Source organism: Takifugu rubripes, chromosome 7, assembly GCF_901000725.2.
Source record: "Takifugu rubripes chromosome 7, fTakRub1.2, whole genome shotgun sequence".
In the NCBI taxonomy this organism is placed as follows: Eukaryota; Metazoa; Chordata; class Actinopteri; order Tetraodontiformes; family Tetraodontidae; genus Takifugu; species Takifugu rubripes.
The window spans coordinates 13233416-13246449 of NC_042291.1; the positions used below are offsets into that span (position 1 = coordinate 13233416).

General features: G+C 42.6%; 2 protein-coding genes and 1 pseudogene across 2 annotated transcripts; all 3 read right to left on the reverse strand.

The window, feature by feature from the left end:
* Positions 1 to 184: 184 nt before the first annotated feature.
* LOC101078986 (E3 ubiquitin-protein ligase NHLRC1) lies at positions 185 to 1480 on the reverse strand. The gene has a single exon (XM_003966180.2). The coding sequence runs from the start codon at positions 1478 to 1480 to the stop codon at positions 185 to 187; it is 1296 nt and encodes a 431-aa protein (XP_003966229.2).
* Positions 1481 to 2143: 663 nt separating this feature from the next.
* Positions 2144 to 7359, reverse strand: ptdss1a (phosphatidylserine synthase 1a). Its single transcript, XM_003966179.3, has 13 exons — positions 6745 to 7359; positions 6260 to 6351; positions 5959 to 6003; positions 5734 to 5858; positions 5499 to 5657; positions 5201 to 5352; positions 4834 to 4975; positions 4356 to 4468; positions 4209 to 4274; positions 4008 to 4107; positions 3807 to 3875; positions 3585 to 3651; positions 2144 to 3458 (listed from the first exon to the last, which is right to left on the reverse strand). Exons 1-13 carry the CDS (start codon positions 6924 to 6926, stop codon positions 3364 to 3366), a joined length of 1407 nt encoding a protein of 468 aa, XP_003966228.1. The 5' UTR covers positions 6927 to 7359; the 3' UTR covers positions 2144 to 3363.
* Positions 7360 to 8766: 1407 nt separating this feature from the next.
* Positions 8767 to 11748, reverse strand: LOC115250405 (ubiquitin-conjugating enzyme E2 L3 pseudogene; annotated as a pseudogene).
* Between the last annotated feature and the right edge of the window lie 1286 nt (positions 11749 to 13034).

The window sequence follows — 13034 nt, forward strand, 5'->3', positions numbered from 1 at the left end:
TCCCAGTGGCGACTCTGACCCCCTCTCTGCCATTGTTAAATAGTTTTATTCACAAGAGAGATTTTTTTTTTTTTCACAGCTTACGTTAAATCCCTATTTGGACTGGTTCGAAATGACGTCATCAAGAACCCCTCTCCCAGCCTAATATGTATTCTTACATTTATAATATAATATTAAAGTCAAATCAATTGGTAGTATGCTGAGGTCCCAGATGAGATGAGATGTTTTGGGCCTGCTCAGAAATGGGCTTTGTGATGGACCCGGCTTTACGTCCAGCAGAATAGATCTTTACTGTGTGGTCTCCAGCGTCCAGAACCACCAGGCTGTTGTTCACTGACACCAGACCCACCGGATGAATGAGGTGTTCTCCCACCAGAGGAGTCAGAACCGGACCGTGACGGAGGTTCCCCAAACTCCAGACCATCCCCTGGCTGGAGTCGGTGATGATCACGTCTCCGTCTCCGTCGAAGGCCACGCCGGACACGTGCAGCCTGGGGGAGGACTGCAGGCTCAGGCTGAAGCTGTCAGTCTGATAAAGCAGGTGAAAGTCTGTTGTAAACACCCTCAGTCGGGTGTGATGGTGCCTCCCTGGTGGGCCAGCGACATCAGGGACCTGCTCCACCACGGCGGCGTTCCCCGTGGCCCAGCAACAAGCCACCGCTTTTGGACACTGGAGGTCTGAAACCACAGTCTGATTCTCCAGGAGGAGAGCGCGGTTATAGTCCACTTTTACCTTGGATAGTGCACCGGTGCGAGTATCTGTCACTAATATGTCTCCACAGCTGTCTGTGGCCACACCCCAGGGCATCTGGAAGGAACCTTCAACCGTCAAAAGGTGGTGCCCCCTGGAGGTAAACACCTTCACAGCTTTGTCGCCTGCATCGGTCACCACCAAGTGACCACAAGGAGACACCGCCACATCCAGTGGGTAGCAGACATCCCCGCTGGTTTGTCTTCTTTCCCCAAAACTGTACAGCTTTCTGCCCTCTGGACTGAACACCACCACCTTCATGTCACCGTTGTGCACCACAGCCATCATGCCAGAGGAACCCAAAGAGGCTATCCCAGTGGGGTTGGTGAGAGTCCCCCAACCCCCCAAAGTTGTGCAGAGGTGCAGAGCTGTAGATGCCAGGCCCACACCACAGCGGGGGTCTTTGTTTTTCCCGTGAGAAGATGACGCGGAACGCCGGAAGACCAGTTCCTGCACGTCGTTGAGGACCCGGCAGTGGGAGGTGCCGTCAGTGCTGCACGGCTGACGACAGAAGGGGCACTCCAGCCTCTTCAGGACGGGGTGGGAAAGAGAGGTGATGCATTTCAGGCAGAGGACGTGACCACAGGAGAGGTTCTGAGGCCTATGGCCACTCTGCCCAGTGCTGAACTTCTCAAAGCAGACTTTACATTCCAGTAAATTGACCTGGATTTCTCTCAGGATCTCTTCAGCACCGAGGCTGGAACAGGAGAGACCAGGACCCTGGGCCATGACTAATGTGTCCAAATGTTCTTCAATCAGTCTGATAGAAGTCCAGGAGATCCAAACAGGCGGTCTGATCATTGGTGATTGGAAGATAAGGAGAGGAATATGAGAGCAGAGCACTGCAACATGGTCTTGTCCTGAGTTAGGCCGCGCCGGTCACGTGACACATTTTGCACGACACGGGCTCGCTACTGCCACCCTGTGTTGGAAATGCGCAACTACAGACAATGCATACAGTTGGAGAATAGTAAATATGGATTTATTAGAGTACAAAATGTTCAAAATTCATGGTAGTTCTGAAGATTCTGATACAAATGTGACATGCAGCAGTTTGAATACTCACTTGTGGACATTCAGCTACGGGTGAATATTGAAAAAAAACCAAAAACCTTTTAGTGTGGATACTTTTTTCTGTACTCTTCTAAAGGCACAACAGCAGTAGCTTCAAAAACATATTTTAAAGGTCAGCACAAAGCAGCTATTTTGGTCCGAAGCTAATGGCATCCAGACACAGTGAAATATGATCTAGGAAAGGATGGTGCCAGCCAGTGCAGCTCTGCAGCAGAGTGCAATGGAGGCAAGGACATGCACGATTAACTGCTCGGTCGATATTAAAAAGCTTAAAAGATTCAAAAAAACAACTAATGATGCATAAATACACCGAGTCAATTTCAACATACCTGAAAAACAGTTTAATGTGTAGTTTCACAGTGAAAAGCAACAGTATAAGCCAGTTTAATTGGATGTGGTATTTGGCAAGTGACAGTTTACATTTAGTACAAACATGGGAGGGGAATCAACTGACCTTTAGGACTTCAATTACACCGAGTTTTGTGTATTCTAATATTATAATTTTAGTCTAAATAAAAGTGTGTGGTAGAGTGACTTAATTTTAGCAGTGCAATTGCAAATAGAAATCAAACGTTAGCATGTAAACTTAGAATAAACCCTTTACAATGTATACTAATCATGTATACTGCAGTACAGGAGCCTGCTGCTCTTCAACAAAGTCAACACGTGAATCCTTGAAGAGTGAGGGACATCTGTCATGCAACGATGTTGCCTTGAGATGAAAATAGTCTCAGTAAAAGTTCAGTACAAGTTTAAAAAAAGTTGGCACACAGAACAGGCACAGTAGGTCACTTAAAATGTCACTGCCCTCTAAAGCGTAAAGATCTGATTTGACACAAGCATGCAACAAAGTCAACAGTAAAAGTGTAAGCAGACGGGCAAACGTTGCCAACATGCAGTAAAAGGCAAAACGTATCTCAGAAACAAAATGATAGCAGCCACAGATGAACAGAGGTTAAAAATCAATGATGGTGGTAACCACAACTCACGAAATGTACAATATCTGCAAGAGAATATTCTGAAAAGTGCTTATTTCTGTGTGCTTCGCCCCATTCCAGGTCAACAATAACAAGACAAGGCTGTTTGACAATTATAAAAACAGATTCTGATTTTTTTTTTCTTAAAAGAACACTTTTGTGTTGTAATCACAAACTCTATAACATGGCTTTGAACGTTGAAATGTGTTGAACCAACATTGCTGTAAACCTGACAATATTCATGACAAATCACAGGACAAACATCTGAAACAGACTAAATATTAATAAACACTAAATACCCCTCTCTCTCACACACACACCAGCTATGCAGTTTGACTGCAGCACACACATATACGTGCACGGCTGCAGCCCAAACTTCTGTGCACTCCTAAACACTGCATGACCCTGTTCACCCACCCCTTCACACCTCTCCTGGTTCTGCTCCTTCAGCTGGGGGTTGCTTCAGTTCCACCCTCTCTTCGACCGGTGATCTCTGACTCTTCTGGTGGGGAAGGGGGGGGGGGGGGGGTCCATCCACCCTCCGGCTCTCACTTCCATCTCTTACTGGCTCTCCAAGCCATTGATGGATTTGGTCTTTTCTGCAGCCTTCCGTCTGTGTCTGGTTGTCGGGCTGTCGCCATCCGCCTCCGCCTCCCCTGGAGGACAATGACCACAGATTTCAGCTCAGTTTACAGGAAAACACATCTGGACTGATGTAATTGAATTACCCACAGTATTTCCGTCCAACTGCTCTGGATTCTGAATAAATAAAGTGAATGTACCTTTAGGATCAGCTGCCATGTAGTCACCAGATTCTGTGTAATTACTGTCCTCACATTCTAAGAGGCCCTGAGAGAGCAATGATTCATGTCAACAACATAAAAACACACATGGAAAGACATACTAAACATTGTGCAGCTTGAATAATCGACATTAGCATTTTAATCATTGAACTCCAGCAGGAAACACACACAGTTTAGCATTAATGAGAGGGACACTCTTACCTTTTCTCCTGGACCATAGGTTTCAGCAACCCACACCATTCCATACAAGCACAGGAATGTAATGAAGGCCTGAAAGGGTCAAGTAGAACTTCACAACAAATCAACCACCAGCAGCAAAGATTCAGAGCATCTGATTGACCCACAACGATCATTGTGACTTAATGCCACTGTATTTGTACAGTTATAATAAACTGATCTTACCAAACAGAGCAGCCACAGGATCACATAGAGGATCTGCGTTTTGGAAAACAAGTCCTGTCCAAACTTGATGCACGCCAAGGCCTCCAGAAAGGCGATTGCCCTGTAAATAAGGCGACACTGAAAACCCCAACCTGACACATGAATTTTCTCCGAGGGTTAGAAAATGAATGAAGTATTATGGCAAAACACTGTTTGGCTCACCCAAACACCCAGCACTGGGTCCCCACTCTCTTGCACTGTGTGTCTGTCAGGTATGCGTAATACTGCCTGGAGCGAGAAAGGAAAAAGTCCAGTGAACAGAACAAGCTGGAGGGTCTCAAGTCTCCACTGATGGAACGCATAAATTACCTCACTGTCGGAGCTGTGATGATACCAATGAATAAGATTCGACACCAGCTGAGAGGATGGCTTGCCGGAAAGACGAAAATATGCTTCAGGAAGAATGTGTTCAACTCTGTCAGCTACAGAAAAAAGAGAGACTTCAATTTATGTGTCAAAATAGCACAAACACAAAAAGTAACATTAGAGTTGATTAGGTCATAACCTTTTTTTACCATTATTACTTATTTTCTAGTTCGGTATTTAAAACATGACAACATTCAAGATCTGGAGGTTGCTCCAGTGAAGATATTAAATAAAGACACCAATGATGCATTTAATGAGGGATAATATGGGATAAGCAGTTAATGTGTGGACACTGGGACACTCCTGAATCATGTAAGAGAAGATTTAGTTCACAATAACAGAAGAGTTGGTGGGATTAGCTGTGACTTAGCCTGTGGATCTTACAGGATCATCCCTGACTCTCAGGATTCTCAACACTCACCTGCCAGATGATCATGAACAGATAGACACCCGTCACTCTCTGCAGGGACGATTTGGGGTCGAGCCAACGAACGTAGGTCCAACTTGCGGGAGTAAACTGTAACACAGCTCGCTTGATCTTTCCTGTGGTTGTGTGGATGTCCCTGAGAGAAACACCGATATGGGATGTAAAACACCTTCATAGTATCATGGACTAAACCAAATTAAACAAAACCATTTCATTGATTAAGGGAATTCACATTATTGAATCCCACAAAATGCATAAATTAGGATTATGTCAAACTATTTCCTTTAATTTAAAATGCTTCAGACAGTGGAAGTTTCCATTGGTGCTGAATATGTAACTCAGTTGTGGGTCATTGTCATACTTAATACTGGCCCAGTGGTACGTTCTCATCTCCAAAAAACGGCACACAGTCATGCCGAGCCAGATGCCTCCACCGTTACACAGCAGAATGTCCAGAATCACCTGGTCCCACCAGCACTCGGCAAAGTTGGGCAGCAGATGCATGAAGAAGAGCTGTGGGAATAAAGACAATACAGTAAAGCTGAGTGGCAGGGATTCCTCTACCCGCAGCAACGCTAACTTTGTACTTCAAAATGACTGCAAATAACCAAGAAATGTACACCAGGCAACAGACAACTATCTGGGGCGGTCATTCTTACCTCGGTGAGCTCCCAGGTAATACTGATGGTCCAACAGAGGCCATAGCTTCTGATGAGCAAGGCCTTCATACCCCAACCCCAGAAATGACTGAAGGCAAAAATGTCAAAGTGGCTCAGGATTCTCTCCCAGGTGATGGCATGACAGTTCACGGCATATTCCTGTAGAGAGGAGCACACAGACCATCATGAGGTCGCTCAGGTCTGAAAAATGCATGTTTTTTGTGATCATACTCACCATTATGTCTGCCTCTCTCTTTGCGTAACGCAGGTTTGGATCCAACCAATACATGAGTTGCTTTACCTGCTGCCAATTGAGGAAGATGATAAAAACCAGGAATAGGAAGTAAAGGACACTCAGGCCTAAAGAAAAAGGGGAAATGTGAAAAACAGCATAGAAGATCATAATAACTTAATAAAATAGAAGTATTTTTTCTCCTTGTAAATACTAAGAAATACTGACCAAAAACTATTCTCCATATTGCTGGATGTGGTCTGGTAAATGGACCTGCAACATAAAAATATCAACATTCAACCAAAGTCATAAATGATTTACTGACTGCAAGTTCTGTTAAATATGTCTGACAGGGAAAGGAGGGAAACTAATCTTGCCCAAACACGACACAGGTACACCCTTTTCTTCTCCCCACTACGGTTCTCACGGAGGCATTTACTTTAATGCACATTAAACCCATAGCTAACATTCTTTGAGACAGCTTTGCAGGCACACACACACACACACGCACACAAACTGCTCAACTCACCATTAGGAAATGCCAAAACACTAATGACAAGGAAGAAGGAGATGACCAGGATGAGCCCAATCCAGAGGTTACTGTCATAATTTTCATCATCTCTGCAGGAAGCAAAATCAAATTAGTGTCCCCATGAGCAGTAATTACATACCATAATGTTAAGAAGACAGCAATTATTGCTCAATACGTGATCACTCTATGAGTCCCTTACATAACATGAAACATCATAGGTATAATTTTATCTGTATCCAACAATAGGTAGTTCGGACACGTTGTAGTACAAATCCTAGTGTTACTAGTTAATGTGAAATATTTAGGACCGTGTGATGTTCGTTCAAATGGTTGTTGTATTGCTTTTATGCGAACATCAAGCGTCCTCAGCGAAAGAGTAAGTTAAAAGTAACCAAACACTAGCATATACCTGGTACACTTCAGGCATCATTACCCCCTTTAGCCGCTAAGCTAACAGTTCAAGCTAACCATTGAATTCCTACCTTGTGAACGCAAAATACATCAGACTGAGCACCGTGCATGTCAGCAGCGTGATAGTGTGCGGCCTGTAGAAAAACTCGATGGTGATATCCTCAACTTGCTGCTCGTTAATCATTCGGAAATGCATTCTGTAGTTCACATCATGCTTGCTCAGCGTATGAGCGCCGCTATACACGGACGCCATAGGACGCACTCAGGACAACAGCAGCGGCTCCTCACAGCAGCATGAGGAAGTGATCCACCGAGGACCGGGAGCAGTCCCGCCGCAGACAACCGCGCGGAAACTGTTTAAACCGATGTGAAGAGCCACATAACGAGCATGTAATGGGTTGTGGAGATGTTGTGCTTGAAGTAGGCGGCTCGACCCCTGTCAGAAGTATCGCGGAAGGATGTTTTCGACGTTTCGTTTCGCCATGCGAAAAATCACGTGACGACTTAAGTGAAGCTTCTTTACGTTAAGTGTCGCGATGCTTCTGAAGCCGGGGCAGTTTTCAAATCCTCTCTATCACGGCTTAAATCCCTCTAAACCAGGGGTTTTCAGACCCAGTGCCCAAGAGCCGAACCCAGCCAGGATTTCTATCGACAGCACCGTTGTCACTGTCGCTGCCCGATCTGCGCCATATCGCTCCCGCCCACGCCTCAACTAATTTGCGTACTTTTCTGCTTTACGGCACACACCGAAAACGGAACAAGAGGTACAGTTCTACTGAAACAAATAGGCACAGTGAGCTGTTTTAGATAGTTAAACAGGCCACAGACAAACTTCCAAAACAAACACACACACACACACACACACACACACTCCTCTCATTGTCATTAACAAAGCTCTTCTCCATTTAGTGGGTACAATTTTTGCAGTGGAAACGCTTTTGCCCCCCCCCCCGGAAAATACCGGCTTCTATAAGCGAGTAGAGCTGATAATGGCAGTGGAAACGTGGCATTGGTCAGAGATTCCAGGGTTCTGTTGAAGCAGAACCCTTTTTATATCATCCAAAGGTTTTTAATCCCACAATGCAAAATTGCCCTATTAGTGTTCTATCCTCCCTTCACACCATAGGAGCCACGATACCTGAAGGGGCCCGGCACAGAGATTCAGTTCATGGAGTTTAAAAAATAAAGTTGAATGTCACCTGTCAATGAAGTCAAACATTAATGCAATGAGTTAATTAAGTGACAGGTAGGATGTGTGACAGAAGAGTTTCAGCTAAAATCAAGAAAAGGTGTACAAAACTGTGGTCTAGACTCTAGAGATAGTGCCACTGGGGAAAAGACAGGCGGGAGAGCTGGAGGTAGCAGAGATAAGGACTGAGGCGGTTCAGACATGTCCAGAGGAGAGATAGTGAATGTATTGGTACAAGGATGCTGAGTTTCAAACTGCCAGGCAGGAGGCCTAAAGGAAGACTAAAGAGGAGGTTTATAGATAGAGTTAAAAAGGACATGAAGGTAGTTGGTGTGACAGAAGAGGATGCAGGAGATAAGGTGAGGTGGAGGTAACAGATTCGCTGTGGTGACCCCTGAAGGGAAAAGCCCAAAGAACAAGAGATATTAAAGTTCAAATCTACTTAGGAACGCCTAATCAGCCCTTTATCATACCTGAAATGTTACATGGGAATTCACTTTAAAGAATTTTAAAAATAGATCATTGTGGTTGTGAAATGGCATGATTTCTGTTCACTCATTGAGGGAAAAGTACAAATTGAGTGGGTGTGTAGGCCAATAACACAGGATGTGGAACTGTTTGGCTGCGTGTCTGCTCTGTTCTCACAACCAACAAAAAAAACAAAAGCCACATGTGCTGAATCTTTAGTGCACGGTGCGGCTGTGGCAAGAATTCACGTATTTTCTACGCAATTTATACTGAATAAAACAAGCCACAAAAGAAGACATTATTCGTTCTAATCCAGAGGACGAGAGGAATTATTTCGGATTTGTGTGAATCTTGCATGGGTAGTTCCATTAGTTTCACTCAAAAGTGGAAGTGCTTTGTTATTTATTGTGCATTGGGGTTATTTTTTCAACCCGCATAAATACAGTACATACAGTACGTCGCACACGCTGCACTGTGGTAGTTTGCTGCATTGTGCTCCGTCAGCCAGCTTGGCCAGTGGCGGAGCCGGGTCGGTACCATGGACACACGCATTGATTTGAATGGAAACATCAGCACCACCGTCATTTCGGAGCGCAGGCGCAACGCAAGCGCACACCGGTGCGCTATCGGGGTGGGGTAGTTCAGTCAGCGCACATCCACAGGTCCTATTTACAGCTACTTTCAGACACTTTTAATAACTTAAATGATCACTGATGATGGAAGATAGGATGGAACATAAACAGTGACATTTGATTGGGCCGGTGAGGTGGGGGGATCGTGTGATCTGGTCAGGCGATCAGTCCTGTGGACACTTTTCGCTATTTTTCTTTGTAAACTCTTCAGCATTCCTCATGAATTTATTACGGTCTTGTAAGTATTCTTCTGCTAAATCTGTCCTCAGGGGGTGTCCTGGCTGGGGGGTCGTCCAGAAGTGCAATGAGGGAATGTATTACTTCTTCTGGTTTGATGACAGGAATCCAGTTCTCTGCCATGGTCGCAGGCAGACATACCTGGCCCTTCTCGTCAATGTTGGGGTGGTAAATTCTTGTCTTGAAGATGATCCTGGGGGGCTTAAATGGGTACTCGGCAGGGAAAATTATTTCCATTTTGAAAGCGCCTTTGTCATAAGGAGGGTTGTCAAGGACGATGAGTCCTTGCCATGACAGGATTGAGTCGTCAACTTGAATGTTTCTGAAGTTTTTCTTGCCAGAATTTCGGATCTCCTCAAGTTCTTTTGCCAGCCTCCTGATAGCAAACATCCTGCTATGTTGACACCCTGCTGAGTATAAAATATATTGCGTGGCCATAATATCTTTTTGATTATATTATACTGTTTCAATAAACAGATCATACTGGATTTGATTTACTCTTGAAACGACTCTAAACTTAACGGTTCATGTCTATTTAAAATACTGCAACTTTACGGACAACTATAACCACTGCTAAGTTATAATTAAGATCGTTTGTGTGACGTCAGGACTTTAGTTAGATAAAAACTCCACTACCCAGCATGCCACAGTTGTGAACGCGTAAGAGCCCCGCCTCGGTTGTTGAATCTGGCCCTGCAATCTATAAGCAACAGCTAACACGCCTCGTCTGCATGCCATAAGAATATGCAAGACAACACCGTTTTAATATATTTATTACTGCGATAGAACTACAAAAGCTGAGTAGTTTTGATGACCAACAAAACAGACTAACTTGATCAGCCAATTGGATGGGCGTTTACCATGAATAGTTACATTCCCAGGCATGTCTAAAAGGTCGCCCATCACCTCCATTTATCGGTTCAACTCTACTATGTGTGGGTGTGCGCCTCCAAATTCTAGCCTTCATATTCTGAATCGACAACCTACCTCCACATATTTGCGTGTTATAGGGGACACACACACACACACACAAAGAAATGCACACTTGCATTTCATGCAGAGGCACAGAGAACCAAGTCTTTGTTTTCTTACCTTGTATTTTGTAAATTCTTTTCCAAGATTGATGACTGGTTGAAGTTAATCAATAGTAGCAATGCTGTTGTATAGTATTTTGCATTGAATCACAGTTTTTTTGACTTTGAAAGATCAATGTATCAAAATCTCCACCTTCATGGACAGCGTCTATCACCCTATGCGTCAATTTGTTTGCCCTGTTGCTATTCTGAGTGATTTCACTTCTGGTGTTTCTTGGAAATACCAAAGCAAACAGATCAAAGCACTTCTCATTTACAATGTAATAACATATCAGAATTTTTTATATCCTTATATGGCTGTCCAAAGAGCCTCACTACTGCACATCTAATTAGGTGAGGATGCATGTCTGTACTGTTTCTTCTCATTACATGGTTTGATAATTCTCTTTGTTTTTGACTTGAGAACTCTTTTTGCACATCACTTTTGGTAAACTCGTATATTTCCAGTCAGTCCTGTTTTCACACATAAAGAATAAATGTGTCATTTTATAAATAAAAAAACACTTTTTTAAATATAAAAAACAAACCACCCCTTGATAATAAAACTCACTTCCACAGGAGTGATGCGTTTGTGGCCGTAGGATAACTACGTTTTAGTGAGTAATTTTGCTTAACGACCTGTGCTCAAAATTGGACTTTGGCGTCGCGACTGAATTCGTCCATGTCCCAGATTATATGCAACAAGGAATCCGGGCAATTTTCATAATAAAACAATTTTCAAAATAAAACACCACGATTTAATTTTTGTGTTTGGTTACATACAGTATTTGCCGCTATCGAAACAGAACGCGACAACACACGAACACACACGCAAGAGAGTCTGCACTGGAAAATAGGAAAATTTAATTTCTTTAATATTCAGTTTACTTTATGTATATAGTAGACTAGATAAACATTTGTTGAAGATTTCTGTTCTTCACCAACTACGCAACATCAGTCGGACTAACGCCTTTTCATGCACTTTGGTGGGCCAGTTACTAATTGAGGCAATAATTCGGGGTTTTTTTTTGCATGTAAAGGTAATATGTAATATGTGGTGTCTGGGGATGCAATTGGTTTATTAAATTTTATCTTCCTTATATATGCGTGTGCTGTTACTTCGATCTTTTGGAAAATATTTTGGAAAAATACGTAAATTCAAGTCATACACAAAATAAAATGTATAAAAGTAATTAAATGTGTGATTCATAGAGGTATAACTATGTTACACGGCACTTTAAATGACTTTAAACATCCTTGCAGTCGCATGGTTTCTATGGACAAACATAAATTATGCATTTTATATTGCCAGACTATTGTTAGTTTAGTAAAATAAATATTTTCCATAGGAGCAACATCAAAAGATGTATTCAAATACTTAATTCAAATGGCAGCTATGTATATGAAGGAAAATTAACTAAGTCAAAATAAAGTGGTGTTTATCTTGCCCATGCGGATGCTCGTCATTAAAACATTTGGCCACCAGGGGGCAGCGTAGCTCCTAATGGGCAATTTCGTTCAAATTTAATCAGCTGTCAAAATTCGTGGGTCGAATTTCTCACAATCAGACTGAATTATATGTAGGCCAGATTAATATTAATAAATATTCTGTATATTATTATACAATATTATTATATTCTGTTCTGGAAAAATTATTTTAAATTTTTTCTGCGTCAAATGTAACACATGTAAGAGATATTTTTGGTTCATAAACAAAAAAATAACCACTAATTTGTTTTCCCAAAAAACAAAGAAAGAATTTGCTGAATGCAAGTCAATCACAATATACAAAGTCCACTGAATCAAAGACGGTGCGGAAAAAATCTGCAAGATGTATTATTTTAGGGATTTTTCAAAATAACTGTCCTGACCTCAATTTCACAGGCCGCCAGAACCGCTGTGTTCAACAGCGACGATTCTTTAAAACAGCTTCAAATGAAATTCTGAGCATGAAGATTAAAACCACACCACGTTCGACGCACAAAAATGTCATCAGGAAGAGGTTTCCTCCAGGCACCACTGAAATGGAACGATAGATCGCATTTTTTAACCCACCATTTTAACTGCCGTTTGGTGGTCAACTGGCCGAGTTCCTTCAGTCTGCCCGTTTCAGGAGAATGATGGGCTGAAAAGAAAAAGAACATCATGTTTTAGAAATAAACACGTCTCTGACTATGAAGACTTCTGGAAAATTACATACCAGAGTGTTAAAATATTGTCTGCACACAGCTTTACTCAACCAGTAGGTCAAGTATAGCGTTATGAATGATTCAGTAACCAGCAGGACCACAACCAGTATGTAGGCTCCAAGAAAAAGGCCCTGTGTATGTGAGGGAGGGAAATATAAGTTTAGATACCATTATATAACTCGAACAATCATTATAATATTGTCTCTTGTTTTACCGTGGCGTTATTCATGTGAAAATAAAAGACTGAGTACAACACAACCGCCCCCAGTGACACGGGCAAGCTGATGATATTCAGAGCGAACGACAGCTTGGTCTGCAAAGAGGAAATAATCTTAATACTATCTCTTTCTCACAGACGACATCTTCTTTGCTTGAACTTTATTGAGCTCAAAGTTAAGTGCTGCTCACTATATACAGCTGGCTAATGTTTGAATTTACCAAATGCATGTTTGGAGATTTGCCTGCAGCGTAGGAGATCAAACCAGAGACCACACACTAGTTAGAGAACAGAAAAGATGAGATACAAAATTATATTTTTCATTATTATTTCAGTTGAACAAATCCCGATATGTA